Here is a 25630-nt window from a genome sequence, read left to right as displayed (position 1 = left end):
TCACTGTTGTTAGCAACACCGATACTCAACATCAAAACCCATTAAAACAATTTACAACAGACAACAGATGTAGAGAACAAATGTATTGATACCAAAGGGTAAAAGAGGGGGTCGGGTGAGTTGGGAAGTTAGGAGTGACACATGTATACACTACTAGCAGATTACTATTGAGAACCTACTGCACGGCACAGGGAACTCTACTCAGAGCTCTGTGGAGGCCTAAATGGTAAGGTATCCAAAAAAGAAGGGATACAGTAGGAGACACAGAAGATGCAGGTTCAATCCCTGGGTCAGAAAAATCCCCTGAAGAAGGAAATGGCAACCCACTCCAGTTTTCTTGCCTGGAAAATCCCACGGACAGAGGAGCCTGGCGGGTTATAGCCCAGGGGGTCGCAAAGCATCAGACACAACTTAGAGAATAAACACCCACCACCTAGTATACGTATGGCTGTCATTTTGCTGTACAGTGGAAATTGACAGCAGTATAAAGCAACTATACTTCAATTTATAAAAAAATAATAATAATAAATATGACTGCAAAATTGTGTTATTCCAGTTCTATCATTTTGTCTTTATCTGCTAGCATATAAAATGTCTCTATTAGAAGAAGCTTTACCTCATCTATATTAGTTTATCCAGTGGTACTGTTCATACAGAAAAGTAAGAAGTATCACTGGGTTCCTTCCATCGGTATACCAACAGTTTATCTTCCTAATAGCCACAAAAGATGAACAATTAAGTTCGCTGTTTTGGATATCATTATGAACTCATAAAGACAACAAAAAGATGTGAAGTCACTGTAGCTCCTACCCTTACCGGTGCTCACCATGTCCCACTTTTGGCCATGGGAGCCCCTGAGGCTGATCACGTCCACGACCTGCCTGAGACTGAGAGGTCTCCTGGGATACAGGTGTCGCACTGTTAAAACTGACACGGCTGGTCAGCCTAGCGCCTGCTCCAGGTGGCTCCTGAACCCTTTGGTCATGACTCTACTTAGTGGTTATTGATAGCATCCTCGGGATATACAGGTATAAAAATATTATAATGTATACTGCATGTCCCAGATGTGGAATCAAAGATTTTTCAAAGAAGCCCTGATTTCCTTTAGAAGTCAGTAGCATTTGAAGACCATGTTGGGGGAACCAGATCTGCTCATTTCTGAGACTTCGGAGTAGACATAGTTAGGAAATGTTGAAATTAAAATACCACATAAATATTCATTTGCTTGATTCCACGATACACATAAAACAGTCCCAGATTAACATTATACATATACATAAAAATATATACATATGATGTGTACATTATTTTAAGATAAAATTAGAACATCTCATGAGTTTACACTGATACTTCCACTTAAATAGAAACACAGAGTATTTACTTAATCTTCTAAACTACATCTGTAAATTATTTCTTCCACAGAGACTCCTGGCTCCAGAGACATCAGAGATAACAGAATTAGAATATGTATAATTATTCATTTGCTTTGCTGCATGATACAAACATTACCTGAACTCAAAACTGAAACTACAAATAAAAATATGACTGAAGAAAGATTAAAAAAACTGTTCCCCACATACTCTCCCCACGATGTCTTACAGTCGAATTTTATTTGTCAAAACATACAGCCAGGGACTTCCTTGGAGGTCTAGTGGTTTGGAGTCTGCCTTTCAGCGTGGGGGACGGCAGTTCGATCCCTGTTAGGAGAACTAAGATCTCACATGCTGCAGGGCAACTAGGCCCATGCACCACAACTCCTGAGCCTGCTCACCTCAACTAAAACGAAGCCTGCGCACCACAAGGAGACATCTCACGTGCCACAAGACCCAATGCAGCCAAAAATAAACAAATAAATATTTTTTAAAAGTAACACACAGCCATTACATACTACTTTATAGCCCTCATTTAAGCCTCGTTCTTACTGTCATTGCTAGTTTTTACTTTGAAGCTTTTCTAGTCATTTTTTTTCATTTATTTTTATTAGATTCTCTAGTCATTTTGATTGTCTCAAGCATATCATCTATCAGAGTCCTAATAAAAGGTTATAGGAGCAAAAGTCCCTGGATTCTATGAGGACAGCAATCTCTATAAATCAGTTCAGCTATTAAATCCATTATCTTTTGCTGCATAAGAAACCAGCCCAAAACATAGAGGTTTAAAACGATTTGTTCTTCCTCACAACTCTGAGAGTCAGGAATTCATGTGCTTCGTGTGGTATCCCCAGGATTACTCATTCTGCTACCCACAAGGCTTCCCTCCCCCGTCCGGTGCCACAGCGCTTCTCTGCCTTATCTCCCCACCACCAGCATGTGCTTTCTCACGCCATGATGATCTCACAATGACTGGACTCTCAACGGAGTGGCTTTCCCAGAGCACAGACAAAAGCTGCTGTGCCCCTTGAATGCTAGCTCCCAAACTAGCCCAGCGTGACTCCCCCCAGCAGCGGTTCTCCCGTTTGCTATCCTGCCTACTCTCAGTGCTTTCAAAGTGTTTAGGGACACTGGCGTCTTATGCTGCTGTTGTTATCGTCCCTCTTCCTTCCTTCCTTCATTTCTGGTATATTACTTGTTTAGTGGGTAATTATTTATAAAGCCAGTTAACTAAATCATCAAAACACAGACTGCAGACAAAATTATTTGACATCATTATCAATTGAAAACTAAAAAGAATCCTATAAAAGTATATGGTGAAAACCACATACATGTAAAAAACATGAACATAGAAAAGGTTTTATGAACCCTTTCCTCCTCCTCCATACCAACATTTTCTCAAACTTTCTTACTTATATAATTTCAAACTCAAAAAACTAAATTAAAAACCTTAAATTGGAAAGCTAATATATGTGACTTAAAAAGTAAAATGATAAAGAGTGAAAAAAATTAAAAAGATAAAAAAACTTATATGCACAAATGTGAATTATACCCCAATAAAGCTGTTGTATTTTTCAAAACATATGATTAAAAGTGTTAAAAACATAAGATTTGAAAGTTTAAAAACTCATTTTCTTATATAACATTAAAGTTAAAAAAGCTTATATATTCTATGTAAGGGATAATAAGCTCTTAAATTTTTCTTTCTGAAGAACTCTGAGGCAGTTCATAAGCAAACAACGTTACTAAAAAGAGCTAAGATAGAGATGATTCTTGGGGTGATAATTAAATTCAACTCATGTTTTCATGTATATAGATGAAGTCAGAAGCTTCTGCTCAGAGAAAGAAAAAGCCTTCTGGAAAGAGTGAAGTGGGGATAAAAAGCAAAAAAAATTAAAGGTAAAAGTACTTTCTTCTAATTGAGGGTACAGCATAGTGATTTTATGTTCAAGGCAAAAACAAGTTCAGAGCTATTTCTTTCTTCTTCTTATATCACATGCATTTAAATGAATTAAGAGCTCAAAGAATAAAAAGATTAAACAGGAACATTAAAGTTTCTCCAAAATTTAAAATGGAAATGTCTAGACAAAGTAAACAGAATAAAAATGGTTAAAACATAAATAAAATTCCAAAGAGCCCTTGGACTTCAAAGCAGTTTGAATTTCCATGAACATCTCTCTTACAGGTAAGACTCATCCTAGGGTAGGAGTCAATTTAGGAAAAATTAGATACTAGAAATAAAGATATCAGAATGTACCTGGCATATTTTTCTTTTCTTTCTCTCCCTTCTTCTCTTTCTTTATGATAAATTTACCAGATACTCAACTCAGTTGCTGCTATAGAGTAGCATAATATTTTTTACAATAAGAGTATAGAAAATAATGCTAATAAATATAAAAAGTGTTTATTTTAAATACAAATAATCCTGACCTCACACTAACATAACCATAAGAATAAAAGCATTCATAAAAGAAACTATCAGAGTGTCACAGAATCACAGCATTTTAGGGCTGGAGAAGAATTCACAGATCCAGTCCAAACTTTCACTGTATAAAGATACTATACGACCAAGAACAGCACAGCAAATATAGTAATTATGCAAAGTGAAATGTGTATTACTAACCTTATTGTGGTAATCATTTTACAATATACACATCTAACAAATTATCACACTGTGTATCTTAAATATACACATTATATGTCGATTGTATCTCAAAGCTACAAACAAAAAAATACTAAAGTTTGTTCGTGACCATGAAGCTAGAAGGATGAAGAGTGTAGTCAGGTCTCATAATGCCTAGTCCAGTGCTCTTCATCCATGCTTTACCAACCTAGATTTGATTTTAATTTTTCTACATACAAGCAAGTGTCTGAAAACCAGGAGTCATACTTTCTACTTTTTTATATATTCCATAGAATCAAAATCACAGAATACTAAATTTAGCGAAAGAAACTCTGTTTCAGTCTGAACATTGCTGCATATTAGCTATATGAACTTCGGCAAGTAACTTTCAGAACGTAAGTTTTTATTCACCCATAAAGTGATGAGATATGTAACTTCTAAACACAATTATTGAATTAGATTACTTGAAATTTTTCATCAAGTCCCACATAAATTTGAAAAAAAATTTTCTTATCATGAATACCAAGTGAGGTAGCAAAAATGAGATTCTTAAAAGTTAGTGTCAAAAGACTGTACTAAACAAAGAGGGGAAACAAAGTGCATGGTGCTGCATCTCGTAACCATTTAATACGGTACGTAACACTATTTTACCGCTTCCCAGGTGGCACCAGTGGTAAAGAACCCATCTGCCACTCAGGGTACATAAGAAATTCAGGTTTGACCCCTGCATCAGGAAGATCGCCTGGAGGAAGAAATGGCAACCCACACCAGTATTCTTGCCTGGAGAATACCATGGACAGGGGAGCCTGGTGGACTACAGTGCATTGGGTCACAAAGGGTAAGACACGACTGAAGCAACTTGGCACACACACGCATCAAACACGGTGCTAAAGTGAAAAATTAGTAAAACAAACCAGAGGAAGTCTACAGATTACCTTCAAAAGACCAGGTCAAAATGACAGTTTCTCAACAACTAAACTGGAAGCCAGAACAGAATTGAGTCATATATGACACATATAGAAAGTAACAAGGAAGGGAGGGAGGAAGGAAACAGAAAAATAACTTAAAAGGGACCAAAAGATTTGAAAAGACATTTCTCCAGAGAAGATACACAGTGACCAACAGGTACAACAAAAGATGCTCAGCATCACCAGTCACTTGGAAAATTTGTATCAAAACAATGAGATGCTACTTCATAACTGGTACAATGGCTATATTAAAAAGAAAAGAAGTATTGGCAGGAAAGGAAAAAATTGAAACCCTCATACATAGCTGATAGGAATGTAAAATGGTACAGCTTCCTTGGAAAACACTTTGGCACTCCCAAAATGTTCTTTTTTCCAGCTGTATTGAGATATAATTGACATACAAGGCATAGTAGTAGAGAATCCGCCTGCCAATGCAGGAGATGCAAGAGAGGCAGGTTCAATCCCTGGGTTGGGAGGATCCCCTGGAGAAGGAAATGGCAACCTGCACTAGTACTCTTGCCTGGAAAATTCCATGGACATACAAGCCTAGCAGGCTACAGACCACAGGGCTGCAAACAGTCAGACATAACTGAGCAACTGAGCACACATAATACTGTTTAGGCATATGTATATGATTTGATACATCAAAATAATAAACATAGAATTAGCATATGACCAGCATATCTCAGATACATACCCAATTTAAAAAAATGTACATACAAAAACTTAAACACAAATGTTTCTAAGAATTCTTACTCATAATAGCCAATAAGAGAAACAACCCAAACATCAACTGATGGTTAAGTAAAATAAATGGATAAACAAAAATGTCCTGTATCCATACAATGGATTATTTGGTCACAAAAATGAAAGAAGTATTGACACATGCTATAACATGGATGTGGGAAAACCACTAGACCATTCAGGTACGACCTAAATCAAATTCCTTACGATTATACAGGGGAAGTGACAAATACATTCAAGGGATTAGATCTGATAGAGAGCCTGAAGAACTATGGACAGAAGTTCATGACATGGTATAGGAGGCAGTGATCAAGACCATCCCCAACAAAGAAATGCAAAAAGGTAAAATGGTTGTCTGAGGAGGCCTACAAATAGCTAAGAAAAGAAGAGAAGCTAAAGGCAAAGGAGAAAAGGAAAGATACCCATCTGAATGCAGAGTTCCAAAGAACAACAAGGAGAGATAAGAACACCTTCCTAAGTGATCAATGCCAAGAAATAAAAGAAAACAACAGAGTGGGAAAGACTAGAGATCTCTTCAAGAAAATTAGAGATACCAAGGGAACATTTCCTGCAAAGATGGGCACAATAAAGGACAGTAACAGTATGGAAGCTAACAGAAGCAGAAGATATTAAGAGGTGGCAACAATACACAGAAGAACTATACAAAAAGATGTTCAAGGCCCACATAACGATGATGGTGTAATCACTCACCTAGAGCCAGACATCCTGGAGTGGGAAGTCAAGTGGGCCTTAGAAAGCATCACTACAAACTAAGCTAGTGGAGGTGATGAAATGCCAGTTGAGCTATTTCAAATCCTAAAAGATGATGTTGTTAAAGTGCTGCACTCAATATACCAGCAAATTTGAAAAATTCAGCAGTAGCCACAGGACTAGAAAAGGTCAGTTTTCACTCCAATCCCAAAGAAAGGCAATAACAAAGAATGCTCAAACTACCACAGAATTGCACTCATTTCACACGCTAACCTAGTAATGCTCAAAACTCTCCAAGCCAGGCTTCATCAATACTTGAACCATGAACATATGTTCAAGCTAGATTTAGAAAAGGCAGAGGAACCAGATATCAAATTGCCAACATCCGCTGGATCATCAAAAAAGCAAGAGAGTTCCAGAAAAACATTTACTTCTGTTTTATTGACTATGCCAAAGCCTTTGACTGTGTGACACAACAACCTATGGAAAATTCTTAAAGAGATGGGAATACCAGACCACCTGACCTGCCTCTTGAGAAACCTGTATGCAGGTCAGGAAGCAACAGTTAGAACTAGACATGGAACAACAGACTGGTTCCAAATAGCAAAGGGGGTATGTCAAGGCTATATATTGTCACCTTGCTTATTTAACTTATATGCAGAGTACATCATGAGAAATGCTGAGCTGGAGAAGCACAAGCTGGAATCAAGATTGCTGGGAGAAATATCAATAACCTCAGATATGCAGATGACACCATGCTTACGACAGAAAGTAAAGAAGAACTAAACAGCCTCTAGATGAAAGTGAAAGAGAAGAGTGAAAAAGTTGGCTTTTAAAGCTCAACATTCAGAAAACTAAGATCATGGCAAATGATCTTAGTGATCCGATCCCATCACTTCATGGCAAATAGATGGGGAAACAGTGAAAACAGTGGCTGACTTTATTTTGGGGGGCTCCAAAATCACTGCAGATGGTGATTGCAGCTATGAAATTAAAAGATGCTTACTCCTTGGAAAGAAAGTTAAGATCAACCTAGACAGTATATTAAAAAGCAGAGACATTACTTTGCCAACAAAGGTCCATCTAGTCAAGGCTATGGTTTTTCCATTGGTCATGTATAGATGTGAAAGTAGGACTATAAAGAAAGCTGAGCGCAGAAGAATTGATGCTTTTGAACTGTGGTGTTGGGACTCTTAAGAGTCCCTTGGACTGCAAGGGGATCCAACCAGTCCATCCTAAGGGAAATTAGTCCTAGGTGTTCACTGGAAGGACTGCTGTTGAAGCTGAAACTCCAATATTTTGGCCACCTGATGCAAAGAGCTGACTCACTGGAAAAGACCCTGATGCTGGGAAAGATTGAAGGCAGAAGACGGGGATGAGAGAGAATGATATAGTTAGATGGCATCATCAACTCAATGAACATGAGTTTGGGTAAACTCTGGGAGTTGGTGATGGACAGGGGAGCCTGGCATGCTGCAGTTCATGGGGTTGCAAAGAGTCGGACACAACTGAGCAAATGAACTGAACTGAAACTATCCCTAGGCTAAGATGCTCTGAACCCACAGTAACAAAGATTTAAAACCAATCCTCAAAAAGATCAAACTAATTTCAAGTAACTCAACTATGAACAAGAATGAGTCCAACACTACATCAGGAAATTTTTCAAACCCAGGATCCCTGAACACAAAACACACCTTTCCACTATAAAATAAAAAAAATACCAAGCATGCAAAGAAGCATAAAAAAATAAAAAAGCATAAAAACAAAACCCATAACAAGAAGAAAGGTCAAGTGACAAAAACTGACCCAAAAAGAGCAAAGATTAAGATACTAAAGTAGGAATTCCCTGATGGTACAGTGGATAAGAATCCACCTGTCAATGACGGTGACACAGGTTCGATCTCTGGTCCAGGAAGACCCCACATGCCGTGGAGTTACTAAGCCTGAGCATTGTAACTACTGAAGCCGCGTGCTGCAACTTCAGAAGCCCATTCACCTATAGCCTGTGCTCCACAACAAAAGAAGCCACTGCAATGAGAAGCCCATACACCAAGACAAAGAGTGTTCTTCACTCGCGGCAACTAAAGAAAGCCTACGTGCAGCAACGAAAACCCAGCGCAACCAAAAAAATTAATTTTTTAAAATACTGAAATATAAAAAAAAAACTGAAATATCTATTATATGTGAAAGCCTTTGACTGTGTGGATCACAACAAACTGTGGAAAATTCTTAAAGAGATGGAAATACCAGACTACCTAACTTGCTTCCTGAGAAACCTGTATGCAGGGCAAAAAGAAACAGAACCGGACATGGAACAATGGACTGGTTCAAAATTAGGAAAGAAGTATGTCAAGGCTGATACTGCCACCCTGCTTATTTAATTTCTATGCAGAGTACATCATGTGAAATGCTGGGCTGGATGAATCACAAACTGAAATCAAAATTACTGGGAAAAATATCAACAACCTCAGATAAGAAGATGATATCACTTGAATCGCAGAAAGCAAAGAGGAACTAAAGAGCCTCCTGATGAGGGTAAAACAGAAAAGTTCAAAGATGGCTTAAAACTCAATATTCAAAAAACTAAGATCACATCATCCGGTCCCATCACTTCATGGCAAGGAGATGGGGAAAAAGTGGAAACAGTGCCTGGGCTCCAAAACCACTGCAGATGGTGACAGAAGCCAGGAAAGGAAAAGACACTTGCTCCCCTTGAAAGAGAAGCATGACAAACCTACACAGTGTATTAGAAAGCAGAGATATCACTTTGCCAACAAAGATCTGTATAGCCAAAACCATGGTTTTTCCAGTAGTCATATGGATGTGAAAGCTGGACCATAAAGAAGGCTAAGTGCTGAAAAACTGATGCTTTCAAATTGTGGTAATGGAGAAGACTTGAGAGCCCCTTGGACTCCAAGGAGATCAAACCAGTCAATTCTAAAGAAAATCAACCCTGAATATTCATTGGAAGGACTGATGCTGAAGCTGAAGCTCCATTTCTTTGGCCACATGATGCAAAAAGCCAACTCACTGGAAAAGACCTTGATGCAAGAAGAGAAGGGGACAACTGAGGATGAGATGGCTGGGTGGCATCACTGATTTGATGGATGCGAGTTTTTGAGCAAACTCTGGGAGACAGTGAAGAACAGGGAAGCCTGGCGTGCTGCAGTCCGTGGATTAAAAGAGTCAACAGTACTTAATGACTGAACAGCAACCATCTATTATAGAAGTTAAATGACTAGGTTATTTACATTTGACCACAGAAAACTGTAAGGATAAAAGTTAGGTTTCTTCCTGTTCTCTATCAAGAGAAATAATTTTGAATTCTAAAAAGTTAGTGAAATGATTATACACTATAATAATAAGAGTGAAAATAACTCACTTGAATAGTGGTTTTGATTTGTATTTTTTAAACCGAACATCTTCGTTTAAAGCACTTGAATATTTTCTTTTTCTCTCATATTCTCTTACTTCCTCAGAATTCTTCTTTTGAAATCTATCCCCTTATAAAGACAAAATGAACTAAAATTACAAAGAAATGACAAATGAGGACCTACCTGAAGTCTTGCTAGTTGAGCAGTACGGGCTACTATTTTATTGTATGGCTCGACAATTTTTGCTTTCATCCTAAAGGAAAAACAAAAAGAAAAGAGATAATATCGTCTTCAAAATATCAATGGATAAAAATCTTTCCATTTCACTTATTTACAAAATGAAAAACAGTACCTATCAACGGCTCCCTGTAAAGCCCCAATTCTTGTCTGCATCATCTGAAGGACACCTAGGAAAACATAATAGCTTACATTACTTTACAAATTTACAAGGGTTTCAAGTTGGGTAAAAAGTTAAAAGGAAAAAATTGAAAAATTTTTCCATTTTTTTCTGCTATCATCATAATTGAACCATATCTTTCACCGAGACTATTCAAAAACCTCTAACTAGTCTTCCCCTACTCCAAATCTTACTTCACTAAAGAGGTCTTACAAGGAATAGGGTGCACACACGCTAAGTCGCTTCAGTCATGTCCAGCTCTTTACAATCCTATGGACTGTAGCCCAGAGGGCTCTTCTGAACATGGGATTTCTCCAGGTAAGAATACTGGAGTGGGTTTCCATGCCCTCCTCCGGGGGATTTTGCAGACCCAGTGATCGAACCCAAGTCTCTGTGTCTCCTGCATTGGCAGACAGGTTCTTTACCACTAGTGCCACCACAAGGAATGGGGAGTGACTACTTAATGGTTACAAGGTTTCCATTTGGAGTGATGAAAAAAATCTGGAACTGGATAGTGGTGCATATTAATAGCACTGAATTAGCATTAATATGATTAAAGGGGTAAATTCCATGTTAATGTGTGAAAAGTGAAAATGAAAGTCACTCAGTCATGTCAGACTCTTCGTGACCCAATGGACTGTAGCCTGCCAGGCTCCTCTGTTTATGGGGGATCCTCCAGGCAAGAATACTGGAGTGGGTATCCGTTTCCTTCTGACCAGTGGATCTTCCCAATCCGGGGATGGAACCCAGGTCTCCTGCATTGCAGGCAGACTCTTTACCAGCTGAGCCACCAGGGAAGTCCAAGGATACTGGAGAGGGCAGCCCGTCCCTTCTCCAGGGGATCTTCCTGACCCAGGAATCGAATGGTGGTCTCCTGCATTGCAGGCAGATTCTCTACAAGCTGAGCTACCAGGGAAACCCACTGTTAATGTGTACTGTACTATAATCACACACACAAAAAAAGCCTGAGTGATCTTTGGAAGTGTAAATTATATCTTAACACTCATTTGCTAAAATCTATCCACAGTCTCCCCTTCATTCCTAGGTTAAAACTAAAGTCCACAGCTTGATCTCCAAGGCCCTGAACAATTTGGGTGACGTACTCTGCTCCTGGTATACTCTCTCTGATCGCCGATTATAGAGAAACAATATATACGGAGAGCAAGTATATTATTGCCTTTATTCTCTGTTTATACAACATGATGAAGAACTATTTATAAAATTGTAGAACTGTTTTCAGGAAGACAGATCTTAAATTTGACTATTTATATGCCTAAAAATGGGTTTCCAGTATTACAGATCTAATTATTTTGAACTCCATTCTTTAAAACTCAGTTTCTATATTCAACTGACATAGCTGTAGTTTTAAAACAGCATTCTATAAGTAAATTTAAGTAAAGAATGTCACATATTAGATGAGGCAATTTTAAGGTTAATTAATATTCCTATCAGCATACAAATATGTTTTAATTTGGCTCAGTTCAATAGAATCCTTTCTGGACCCAGAGATTATGCTTTTCTGCTGGCTTTATGGTTCACTGACCTGAAATCTCCAAGACTGTACTGGCCTTCTTAGTTATCATTACTTCCTTACATGTTTTCTCCCCACAACCAACTCATGAAAGCTTTCACACATATTCCACTAAAACAGACCTTGTCAAGGTCACCAGAAATCTCCAAGGTGCCAATTTCTATTATCAATTCTGTCTTGATCCTGTTCAAACTCTCAAAAATTCATTTCATGTTGAACCACTCCCTCCCTAAAACATGTTTTACTCTAGTCTTCCAAATCATCACACCCCCTGGGCTCCTTCCGATCACAGTAATTGCTCCTACTCCTTCTCCATTAGATCTCTAAATGCTGGAGTACTCCCAGAGGTGGTCCTCAGTCATCTTCTCTTCTCCATCCAGAGTCTCTCTTAATATTTAAAACATGGGGTATGAATGAAATCTCAATCTATTCAATAAAATACTGATTTGAGATATACACATATCTACATGTATCCATATTTTCTTTATATCTGCCTAACTATACACACACATACACACACCACAACTCTTTAGTTCAGAACTTTCTCATGACAAGTTTAATAAGACACCCAAGATAACATGTGCCCCAACCAAAGTCATGATCCTCTCCAGTTTGACTTATCTCAAGTTACTTATACCATCATCTATCCAATTTTTCAGACTAAAATTTTGGGAATCACTCTTGGTGAGTTTTCTTCCCTCAGACCTTTAATTTCCCATCAACAAATCCTATCAACTCTATTCCCGTCTTATACCACCCACTTGTCTCTCTTTACGTCCACCACTCTAATTCAAGGCACCACCAACTTCTATTACGCTAATAACTTTTAAATGGGAACCCCAGATTCCAATCTTGCCTTCCTACAGAACCACCAGATGGGGAGGGCGGTGCGAGGGGGGATCAGGATGAGGAACACATGTAAATCCATAGCTGATTCATGTCAATGTATGGCAAAAACCACTACCAAAAAAAAAAACAAACCACATTTTAGAGCATTAATCACATATCTCTAATTAAATTCCTCCAATGGCTTACCATTGCATTTAGAATGAAAATCAAAATTCCTTTCCAAGAACCTCATCTACAATTTCTTTGCCTCATTCACTAAACTTAAAAGTATGATTAAAATCATACTAGACTTTTCTTTCTTTCCTTCAAACATGCCACACTAATTCCATTTGTTGGTCCCTCAGCTTACCACACCCTTCTCCCCAGAGAGTCATGCGGTAGCTCTTTCTCATCACTCAGATCTGAACTCAAATGTCATCTTCTCAAAGAGACATCCCCTGCTCATCCTAGCTAGTAAGGGACTCCCCTTCTATCTTGTCGTCTATTTTATTTTCTTTTAGAACTTACAAATACCTGAAGTTTCCTACTAACGTATTTTTTTGGTCTAATTTCCTACCTAGAACATAAATATAACATGAACAGTGACTTTGGCTGTTGTTCACAGGTGCCTGGTATCTAACAATTTCTCAATTACTGAGTGAGCAAATAAGTTAATAAATTAAGCAATCTCTTTTTAATTAAATAGGCTTAATTGGGATTCCTGGGTGGCTCAGCTGTAAAGAAGCCTCTTGCCAATGCAGGAGATGTGGGTTCAACCCTTGGGTCGGGAAGATCCCCTGGAGGAGGAAATGGCAACCTGCTCCAGTATTCTTGCTGGGGAAACCCCAAGGACGGAGGAGCCTGGCGGGCTACACTCCGACGGGTCACAAGAGTTGGCAACAACTAAGCGAATGACAGGCACACATGCACGCACAATTAAACATACCTCCATAATGACAGGGATTTTTTATAAGGTTACAGGTGCCTGGGATCTAGCAAATTCTCAATTAAAATTTAAATGAATAAATGAATAGAACAGAGAGAGTAACTTTTATTTCATTTTAGGAGATAAAGCACAGTAGATTTTACTGAATGTTTTCTTTTTTAATTAATTTTATTGGAGTGTAGTTGCTCAACCACGTTGTTAGTTTCTATGAGAATGTAAATTTTAATAAAATAGGCTAAATAAATATACCTCCAAATGAATTATATAACACAAAATTTTAAATATATAGGAGAAAAAGCAGATGAAGTAAAAAGCTGGGACAATACTCATTTTCAAATACATAACACACGTCTCAAAAATTTTAATATGCTTAGAAATACAAATCATGCTAAAATAAATACTGATTCATACCTTGACTTCTTATGTTCAAATAATCTGGAGAATACTTTTAGATTATCATAGGAATTTACAGAAGTCAGCCTTTGTACTGTATACTCTCATCTAATGGATAATCATTCTAACTCAGTCAAATAGCATATTTTAAATGTTGTAATCATTAAAAAGCATTCGGGGAAAATCAGCACACTACGGAACTTAACACATATAGGGAATTACCTGGCGGTCCAGTGGTTAATGTGGAGCTCTATACCAAAGTCACTGGTGTAAAGCCTTTGACCAAGGTCACACATGTGGAGCCTTGTACCAAGGTCATCTCCGGAACTGACCAAGCCCCACAGCAATTGTCATCATGAGCCTCCACCCATCTAAACCAGCCAGCTCCAGTTCCCTGACCTCATATTAGATTAAAAATAAAAATTCCCACCCTGTGCTGTGCTCAGTCATGTCCGACTCTGCAAACCTCCCTATAGCACCCTAAATAATCACCTAATGCCTCCAGTAAGAACTTGGTCGTGAGGTTATAAAATTGGTTACTAGCACACAAAAGCCATCAGCTCACCCTTGAGCTGGCCTGCTGTTCTAAGTGTCTCCCACTGTTATAAATTCTATTCTTTCAATCTGCCTCATGTCTGAAAATTATCTTCCAATCCATGCACAGACTGTGACAATTAGAATTCAGCACTTTCACTGCCATAGCCCAGGGTTCAATCCCTGGTTGGGGAACTAAGATCGCACAAGCTGCATGAGGCAGTCAATTAAAAAAAATAAAAAGAACTAAGCATATGTACGAAAATCACAGTAAGAAGTATTTTTGTTGTGATGATTTAGCTACACATATTTACACTCAAAATCAACATACTACCACAACATCCCTAAAGTTTTTATAAAGGAAAAATATCATTTATCATTTGTTTACAAAAATTACCATTAAAAACAAGGTATTGTTTCTTGCTTCTAGAATCTTATAAAATACTATTAGATTAAAAAAATTAATTTCCAATAGTAAGTCAGTGCCTCTTAATTTTCCCATAGTCTAGTATCTATCCTAAATATTCAAGTAACACACAAACTATTATTTTTAAAATACTATGTTCTTCATCAGGATGCATTAGAAACAGTGTACATACTGAGAATAATACCTATGAGTGTGTGTAAGAAATACTGGGGAAGCATTAAAAAATATTGCCTCACAAAAGGCAATATCCTTCTTCCTCAAGAATTCAACAAAGGGAAAAATCATTTAGCTTTCTTTTGATGTGCAGTGATTAATAATGTAATCACAACACAACTAGTGATGGAAAATACAGTATTAGCATTTCATATTTATGAGATGTAGTTTAATACAATGAAAAATTCATAAAAGAAGTAGTCAAACAAAAACAGAAGAATTCACAATAAAAATCCAATGCATTATTCTACTATACTTTCATTTTTGAAAAGCACTTCAAAGAAATCAAACATAATGAAAGAACTGAAGCCTAGTTCCACCACTTCGGTGGAGCTGACTTTGTTTGGGGTTTGGGGGGGTGGGGGGCAGTGGTTTCAGCCCCACAATGTGACTTGCCAAATCTTAGTTCCCTGACCAGGGATTGAACCTGCACCCTCAGCAGTGAAATTGCAAAGTCCTAATCTCTAATCACTGGAATTCTCTGCTTATTTTCATTAACTCAGTTATAAAAGCACTACATATGCACTAGGAATTGTTCTAAGCATTTTGTTAACTCAAATTAGCACCATATCAGTACATATTAACACTCCTTTATGGATAAAACAGGCACAGAAAGTAACTTGTCCAAACTCACACATCTAGTAGGAGGCTAAGCAATGATTTAAATCCAGAGAATTTAGCTCAAAGGTCAGAGAACCTGCTTGCCAATGCAGGAGACGTAAGAGACAGGTTTAATCGCTGGGTTAGGAAGATGCCCTGGAGGAGGGCATGGCAACCCATTCTAGTATTCTTGCCTGGAGAATCCTATGGACAGAGCAGCCTTACAAGCTACAGTCCATAGGGTCACGAAAAGTCAGACACACATGCTAATAAAACCTCAAAGTCTTACTAAAGTTTTGTTGGAACACAACCACACACATTCATTTACATATTACTCCGTTGGTTTCACTCTGTAACAGCAGTTTACAAGTTGTAACAGAGATAATATGGCCTGCAAAGTCTCAAATTATTTACTTTCTGATCCTTCACAAGAAAAGTTACCAAGTCCTAGGCAAGCTCTATATAAAGTGTAACAGTTAATGGAAACATACCTTCCAAAGACTCAATTCCAGTTGCTTGTGCCAATAAATCTTCATGTCTTGCAACGACCTGAAAATCAAGAATGAATAATCAGCATTGTAAGTACTAGGTATTTTAATTTGTAACCACAATGTAGAACTAAAGGTCTCTCTCTATATGGAAAGGGGAAAAAATGCTAATACAAAAGGAAAAAATACAAGTAAAAAAGGTGTGTTTGAGATGTCTGATTGGCAGGAACATAAACATGCTTAAAGCTCGACATGGTGCCAAAGAAGTCTTTTCATTAGCCCCATGTTTTCCTAGTAGGATGTGCAGAAGGAAGATGTGCCAAAACTGAACAACAAAAACCTGCTAATTCTCGCCACACTAATTAATACATGTTTTCCAACAGCAGGTTCTTTTAGCTCTTGAACTTAATCAGCATCATCAAAACCACATCCTAATTTGCAAAGATAAAACAGAATCAGCACCTCCCTGAACATCTCTCTGTTTCCAGCTTCCCCATGTCACAGCAAATCCTCTTTCCTATGGAAAGCTGATATTTTTAAGAATATTAGGGCAGTGTGAAATGCTATGTCAAAAAAAAATGTTAGGAATTAAAGGCTACATGCAAGAGAATCCTAGAAACCTCAAGATATCAAGCCAATCTTTAGAATGATCCAGGAAGCCTTTATTACAATGCATAAGAAGTTTCATGTCTAATCTATAAACCGAAGCTCCTCAATGGCAAAGATTCATTCACTGGAACCCTAAATCCTCCACTCTGTCCAGTGCCAGATGTCACTGTCATTCTAGCAATTTCCTCTATCACATAACTGTTACTTTTGGTCTCCTATGTCTCTTACCTAGAAGACTTCTCAATTTTCCCCAGTCCACTGACATGGTGATTAATGCATCCATCCTAACACAATGATTTTCTTCTAATTCTCTATTCTTTGTCCCTTGTGATGCTGCGGAAAGTTTGAAAAACCTAAAACTACACTGTTATAGTCTCCCCTGCAATCAACTGGATGAATTTTCAAGATATTTAGAAGACAGAAGAGGAAAGCTATTTTCCCGTTACTGTTTCAGCTAGTAAGCCAGATCCAGAGACTTAAGGCTTTAGAGACAGCTGAGACAGCCCTATTCATCATTCCAGAGTCCAATTACCAGAGCTCAGGCACCCAGAAGCTGAACTTCAGCGGGGACACAGGAGTTAACAGCAGGTGCGTGCAGGCCCCGGGCTGCATTCAGGGTAGATCCTTCCGCCCTGTCTTTCAGCTGTCCATCCAGTCCTCTCTATTAAGTATCTTCCTGCTTTAAATACCTAGAGTGATTTGTTTCCTGTACTAAAGTCCTGACTGATACTTATCTCTGTACATCTTTTGTAATTTAAATCATCTCACTGATATTTTAAATTATTTTGATATTTTATTTATGAGTTCGGTCAGCATTATTCCAATTTTGCTTCTGCAGAAAAACAATTACAGCAGGTTCAGATCTCATACCAGGACTGAGATTTTTCTCAATCCCACATCCAAAACTGCTATTAAGTATAACTTGCCCTCTAGTTTTTACTGATTCCTTTAGAGAAGTTACTACATGCAAAGGATAAGGAAAACGCCAACCACAAAAAGACAGAAAGAATTTCAGGTAGCTTCTGCAAAAAGCTACCCCAAGAAACATAGGCAGAATTAAGAGTGTTTTCCCCTGTCCCCATAAACACTGTGTACTACTCTACTTAAAAGAGGCATCACTTGCCTGTCATTATTTCTGTCTGTATCTGCCACTGGTCTGTGAATGCTCAGAGAGCGAGGAAATACGTTCATTTTTCTATTCCCACAGACTACAGCAAACCAGACTATTAAAAGTGACCATAAATAATTGATTTCTAACTATATAATCAGAATTTTACAGTTAAATTGACCTTAGAAGTCATCCCAGTCCTAAACAAGTAGCTCTTTTAACTGATAAAAAAAGACACAAAAAAGTTTAAGGGAACATGTCTCATGCTATACCAGATCTAGGTTTCCTGGTAAATAGACATTTATTCATGCAACTGTTCATTAATTTAAATGTTTACGTACCTACTCAGAAAAAAAAGGCAAGACTCAAAGGTATCATATACATGAAAGGTAACAGCACAACTGAGACTCAGACCTATCTCCTAACTCCCCTTTTGTGTCCTATCCACCACAAATTTATCAACCATCTGCAATTTCATCAAATGTTACATTTTGTGCTCATGAAGTATGAACTCCTGATGGGAACAGTTTTCCTTATTCACACTATTCTGCTTCCAAAATTCCATTTTCTATTATCTTTATCAAATGTTAGTTACTCAGTTGTGTCCAACTCTTTGTGAACCCAAGAACTGTAGCCAGTCAGGCTCCTCTATCCATTCAATTCTCCAGGCAAAAACACTGGCATGGGCTGCATTTCCTTCTCCAAGTGATCTTCCTGACCCAGGGATCAAACCTGGGTCTCCTGCATTGCAGGTGGATTCTTTACCGTCTGAGCCACCAGGAAAGCCCTAAGACATCCTATTTTTTGCCAACTTATATTCCCTCCATATCAGATGAGACGATGAAAACAAAGTATGAATAAAAGGTTTTGGAGAGATGGGATATCCATTTTTCAACTGACAAAAAGTAGCTTCCAGAAAACTTTTAAAAAATGTACTTGGAGGGACTTTCCTGGTGGTCCAGGGATTAAGACTCCATGTTTCCAAGGCAGGACATGTGAGTTCAATCCACATAGAACTGGTTGGGGAACTAAGATCCCACATGCTGTGTGGTGCAGCCAAGAATTAAAATACACACACACACACACACACACACACACTTGGGAAAATATACATTTGTTCATATAAATATGCATTTAGATTAAATAATAAAAGGATTATAAAATGATATATAATCACTCTGGGATAAACTGTATGCTCCAGAAGATTGGAATTACCTGTAAGTGTAGTTCTTTATCCAACTGACTGATTCCTTGGGCAAGTTTTGCTAGTTGTTCAGCAATTACAGCTTGATGAATAGATTGAGAAGTATAAGTCTTTACATCAAAGTCTTCATTTAAAAAATCACTATAACACTCTGGGGAAAACATAAAAAAAATTATTAATCACATTGCACCAAACCACAGATGGAACAACAGACTGGTCTAAAATTGGGAAAGGAATTCATCAGGTTGTATATTGTCACTCTGCTTACTTAACATATGCAGAGTATACCATGCAAAATGCAGGGCTGGATGAATCACAAGTGGAATCAAGACTACTGGGAGAAATATGAACAACCTCAGATATGCAGATGATACCACTCTAATGGTGGAAAGCAAAGAGGAATTAAAGAGCTTCTAGATAAGAATGAAAGAAGAGAGTGAAAAAGCTGATTTAAAGACCCAACATTCAACCAAAGATCATGGCATCTGGTCCCATCACTTCATGGCAAATGGATGGGGAAAAAATGGAAACAGTGGCAGATTTTATTTTCTTGGGCTCCAAAATCATTACAGATGGTGACTGCAGCTGTGAAATTAAAAGATGTTTGCTCCTTGGAAGAAAAGCTATGACAAACCTAGACAGCATATTAAAAAGCAGAGACATAACTTTGCTGACAAAGGTCCATCTAGTCAAAGCTATGGTTTTTCCAGTAATCATGTACAAAAATAAGAGTTAGACCATAAAGAAGGTTGCATGCCAAAGAACTGATGCTTGCAAACTGTGATGCTGGAGAAGACTCTTGAGAGTCCCTTGGACAACAAAGAGACCAAATCGGTCAATCCTAAAGGAAATCAACCCTGAATATTCATTGGAAGGACTGATGCTGAAGCTCCAATACTTTGGCCACCTGTTGGAAAGAGTCCATTCATTGGAAAAGACCCTGATACTAGGAAAGATACTAGGAGGAGAAGAGGACGACAGAGAATGAGATGTTTGGATGGCATCACTGACTCAATGGACATGAGTTTGAGCAAACTCTGGGAGACAGTGAAGGACCAGGAAATCTGGTGTGCTGCAGTTAACGAGGTCACAAAGAGTGAGACACGACTTAGCGAATGAAAAACAACAAAACCACAGAAATTAAACAACATAACAACTGTAACCACAGTTAACATATTTTGAGATCTTTGTATACACCAAAAACTAACAAAAAGGCTTTCTGTTGTAAAGAAGAAGGAAGAGGTGGTGGCAATAGCAGAAGAGTATCAATATTTACTAAGAATATTCCTACACATCACGTACTGACCTAAGCACTTTATACATACTAACTCATCCAATATGCACACAGACCTGTTGGAACTCATACTAATTTATTCTATATGCACACAACCCTGTTGGAAATATCATTCTCCCCATTTCACAGGTGAAGAGATGGGCAGAGATAAGGCATGAAACTTTTACCATCTCATTGTTTGAACCCAAGGCAGTCTAGCTCCAGAGCCCACCTCTGGACCACTATGCATACTCCTAAAAGTTAAGTTTTTAGGAGCACCAAAGAATCGATGCCTTCAAATTGTGATGCTGGAAAAGACTCTTGAGAATCCCTTGGATAGCAAGGAGACCAAATCAGTGAATCCTAAAGGAAATCTACCCTGATTATTCATTGGAAGGAGTGATGCTGAAGCTCCAATACTTTGACCAGCTGATGGAAAGAGCCAATTCATTGGGAAAGACGCTGATACTAGAAAGGATTGCGGGCAGGAGGAGAAGAGGACGACAGAGGATAAAATTGGAGAGTACCACTGGCTCAAAGGACGTGAGCTGGAGCAAAACCGTGAGACAGTGAGAGACAGGGAGGCCTGGCACACTGCGGTCCCTGGGCCACAGAGAGCTGGCCGTGATTAGCCAACAGCGAAAAAGCGAGTGTTCTCAGGAAATTAAAATATTGAGAAAAGATCGAAAAAAAATACTAGCAACAGTTTTTAACACAAGAAAACAAGGTCAATAACAATAAGAAAATTGACTGTACCTGAAAATTATGGCCTCCAGTATCTCCAGATCGATGCACAAATACTGTTACAATAAAGTGAATCTGAAATTTTAAAAGAAGTAGGCACATACAAACTTACAGGTATTACTGAAATTTTGGATTTGAGTGAAATAAGTAAAAGGAAGCAGAAACCATGTTGAACGTAGGCCCTTAAAAGAAAGAAAAAAGGAGTGAATATAGCTGTTAAGATAACTTTCTGTATAGAAATCCACAAACGGGTGAAAGAAAAAATGGAATTATGAATTAAAAATAGATATACAGAAGTGAAGTCAATGTAGGTAAAAAGGATTATCTCCTAGCCATATGGTAGATATAGGTAAGACTGCTTTGACAAGAGATTATAAAACAAGCCATAATATAGAGTACTTTTACAAAAAGTTCAACTGTCTGTATTCACTATAATATATGCTCCTCAAGGGCAGTCTTTGTTTTCTGTACTACCACACCCACAGAGCCTGAACAATGCCTGACACACAGGTGTTCAATACTGGCTGAATGAATTAATCTATACATCAGCTACAAGTATCATTCTGCTAAAAGCAGAGATTCATTCTTAACTACTCTCGAAGTGGAGTGAAAGAAAGAAACTGCTACTTTGGCCTTAATCCTGAGAATCCCATTTCCTTAGAGTTTGCCAAGCAATTCTCAGAATAAGGATCCCACCAGGAGACAAGTAGAGAAGGCTATTCCAAAAGCAAAGGTTTAGAGGCAGCAAATACAATGGCATATTCTGAGGAATAAGGATAATACTGACTTCAGTATGTCTAGATCACAATGGATATTGACAGAAAGGGTAAAGAACGGCAGGATTTGAGGTTCCAAAGGAAGGCTGGGTGCAGTTTGAAAAGAGGCTGGTAAAACAAGCAAAATGTTCAGACTATACCCCATTTAAGTTTTACAGCCAAGAAAGAGTGCTGTGAGCCTTGTGTTGTAGAACAGTTTCTGGCAGCAGGATGGAGGATGACTGAAAAGGGATTAGCCACACAGTGGTGTACTGGGGCTGGCTCAAGACTGACTCCTGAGAGCCAACTGCTAAACTTTCAGGAATTGTGTGAGCCAGCTGACATCTCATGTAGGTATCTTCAAACTGACCATGCTAAGGGTATTTATACCATGAAAACTGGTATATAATACAAAAGCAGGGATTTTGCTCTTTTTCCAGAAAGCTGGTTTACCAGCATGCTCACTGAATAGAGCCACAGGAGCCAGTAGGGTGCTATGTTACCAGCCCAAGTGACAGGATGGAGACCAAACACAGTGGCACTAAGAATGCCAAGGAAGTGACAAACGTGACAAATATTCAGACACTACAATGTACAGGACTTAGACACAAGCTGAAAATGGGTGATTAGGTAGATCAAGAATTAAAAGATGATTCCCAAGTTTCTTGATTAACGGACATGTAATCTTCGAATAAAGATGAACATGAATGTACCCCTGCCTCCAGAGAACTCATAACCTAGAGGAGAACAAACACACACCTAACTTACCACATACAATTAATGATAACAGAGACTATTAGAGCAAAGGGTTAGAGGAGAGGGGTGAAAAAAATTGACTTCACTTTTTCATGTGCAGAATCTATACTATCTGTTCATACATGGGCCTTTTTAGCAACTTTTTATTTTGTACTGGGGTATAGCCGATTAACAATGTTGTGAGTTTCAGGTGAAGAGCAAAGGGACTCAGCCACACATATATATGTACCCAGTCTCCCCCAAGCCCCCTTCCCATCCAGGCTGCCACATAACATTGAGAGCTCCATATGCTATACAATAAGTCCTTGTTGGTTACCCATTTTAAATATAGCAGTGCAAACCATATGTAGATTTTTTAGATGTAGAATTAGTAGTGCTTGTTCACTATCAAGATAGAAATGTCCAGGAGACAGTGGTTCTATAGCTCAGAAGACAGGTAAGGACCATCTATGTGTACATTTGTGTACAAAGATATTAATAGTCAAACAAAGGGGAAAAAAAAAAAGACCAGATGATTTAGGAAGCCACTTTAGAATGCACAAAAAAAATGGGGACAATTCAGAAGCAGGGAAACACCAAAATTTGGGGGTAAAGATAAAAAATGATGGAGAAGGAAATGGCAACCCACTCCAGTATTCTTGCCTGGGAAAGTCCATAGACAGAGGAGCCTGGCGGGCTGCAGTCCATGGGGTTACATGACTGAGCATGTGTGCACGAAGGTGGAGGGAGATGGGTTGGTAGCAATAAAGTGGTAGAACTAAAAAAAAAAAAAAAGATAAAAAATGAAAGCAAAGAAATTAAATGTTCAGAGAGAAAGAAAAATAGGAGAGAATGGCAAAAACCATAATGGACAGTTTAAAGAAAGTAAGTGGCCAGTAGTGTCAAAGATATTACAAAGATCAAACATAGTGAAGGCTGGATACTAATCACTGGTTTTGGAATCGGAGGACAGAATATCCCTAATGCTTCTCTTTTATAGTTTTCTCATTGTTACAGGCATCACATCAAAAACTCACAAAATTTCAACCATATCAATCCTAACCTCCATAATTGGCAGATCCCTGACACAGTGAATCACTATTATTGAAGGGAATATTTACTTTCTTAGGAATGTTGTGGGGGGAAGAGTGGAGTGAATCACTGAATTGGGACACAATGAAGACAACAAGGATCTAAAGAAAGCTGAAAAAGAGCGCTTAAAGAAAAAGGAAACTTAAAAACAAAACAAACAAACAAACAAAAACCATGCAACTAACAAGCCACATGAGTAAAAGTATTTCAAAAGTCAAAACCTTTCATAAGATCAAGTAAGATAAGGACCAAAACTGTCCATTTGATACATCCACAAAGCACAGCAATCTCAATTGGCCCAGAATGAGAGTAACTGGTCCTGGAGGAGGTAGGAAGAAAATACAGAACACCAAGAGGAGGGATTGTCTTTTGGAAGCAGTACACTTCTTTTGTAATTAAAAATACCATGAAATAGAAGAAAGGATGGTGACAGGTTCAGGCTAGTTCACAGATTTAATGGCAAGAAACTGAGGAAGCTCGTATCAGATTCTCTTTTAGGGAACTTGAAAACCATTTGTTGACCTCAAAGGGAGTGGCTTGAAAAAAGTAAAGAAGATTTAAATAATTACTGTTGAAGATGAGAAAGAGAACTAAATAGGAAAATATAGAAAGCAGAACTGAGGATTATGTACCCTCCAAAAACTGATTACAATTCCTGGAGTGAAACCTATATCAATACCTATGTGTGGCATGTACTACCTCTGTGCACTTCACCTGGAGAAGTTCTATTTATACTTCAAAACCAACTCCAACTAGTCTTTTTTGACATTCTCTAACCACCAACAGTTATCATCCACTTTTGTATTCATGTTTTACTTCATATACAATTCTACTGCTACCATTACAATGCTATATTAAAGTGTCTAACTTTATAACTTTACAGGACTATTTCCCCTACCAAAATTGTAAGCTACTTAAGAGTGGAAATTCTATATGTAACAGGAGTCAAGACTTCGTAAAACTGAATTTAAATTAAGATACAAAGATGCATTAGCCAGAGATCCTGGAGAACACGATCTAGTTCAGAAAATGACATCGTTAGTAAATCTTGACAAAAGTATGTAAATTATAATCAGAAGGAAAGAAACCAAGGGCAATAATAAAACATACAACAGAGAAAACAGCAATTGAGAAGTTTATTTCATTCATTTATAATCTATTTTGTTCTACAAATGTGTACATATGTTTCTCAGTGTGATGTTCAGTTTTTAAAAACACTCTGCACCTACCATAGGTAACTCTGCAGAATATAAAAAGGGATTTTACAATGCAGTAGAAAAGACTAAGTACACAAATCATTTTTATACAAGGTAGAACGTGATGTTGATTTGGGAAGGAAATTAAGAACAGATGAGAAGGGTCTTTAGAAATTTGAACTTTATTCTGAAAGAAAACAGATTCAGAGTATGTTAATGTCACTAAGACAACTCTGTGCGCTTCTCAAATGTAGTATGTCTAACTTTTCTTATTCCTAGCAATTTGTCCAAAACTATAAGTAAAGTTGACTGCCATATTCAATACATATGGTTAATCCCAGCTTGAATGAATGCTCCGAACCCTCCCCCACGTATGGTTGTGGATAAACCACTAGTAACAAACAAGCGAGCTGTAAACGGGGCCACCGGTGCTGTCCAAAAATTTGTCAAAGGGGCGGATGTTTCCAAATCTACATACAAAGAGCCCCCCTTCACTAAGCGCTTGTCATCTGTCCTAGTTCTTACACTTTTCATGGGGTTAAACGCTTCACCCTTTGGTCAAGAACTGCGGTAGCAGTAGGTCACCGGGTGCGGAAACTCGGGACATCAGCAAAGCCCCAGGAGCGTGAAGAGTAGAGCTGAAATGAAGAGCCTCCAAAATCAGGCGTCCCCAGGGCAACCGAAAGAAACCGGTCAGAAAGTCCCTAGGGAAACACGTTGGCAAGGCCGGCACCCAGATGCCAGTGGGCCGGGCGGAGGGGAGTGGT

General features: G+C 38.2%; 1 protein-coding gene across 1 annotated transcript in view; it reads right to left on the bottom strand.

Annotated features, from left to right (window-relative positions):
* The window catches only part of COG5 (component of oligomeric golgi complex 5), a 268380-nt gene that overhangs the window by 242509 nt on the left and 241 nt on the right, over positions 1-25630 (bottom strand). Inside the window, 4 exon segments of the mRNA XM_070469136.1 lie at positions 9974-10043; positions 10143-10197; positions 16151-16208; positions 19080-19219. Of these exon segments, the coding sequence (XP_070325237.1) occupies positions 9974-10043; positions 10143-10197; positions 16151-16208; positions 19080-19219 (323 nt within the window).

This window comes from Odocoileus virginianus, chromosome 1 (genome assembly GCF_023699985.2).
Source record: "Odocoileus virginianus isolate 20LAN1187 ecotype Illinois chromosome 1, Ovbor_1.2, whole genome shotgun sequence".
Lineage (NCBI taxonomy): Eukaryota > Metazoa > Chordata > Mammalia > Artiodactyla > Cervidae > Odocoileus > Odocoileus virginianus.
Note: the sequence above shows the minus strand (reverse complement) of the source record. Positions and strands in the feature narration are given on the sequence as shown.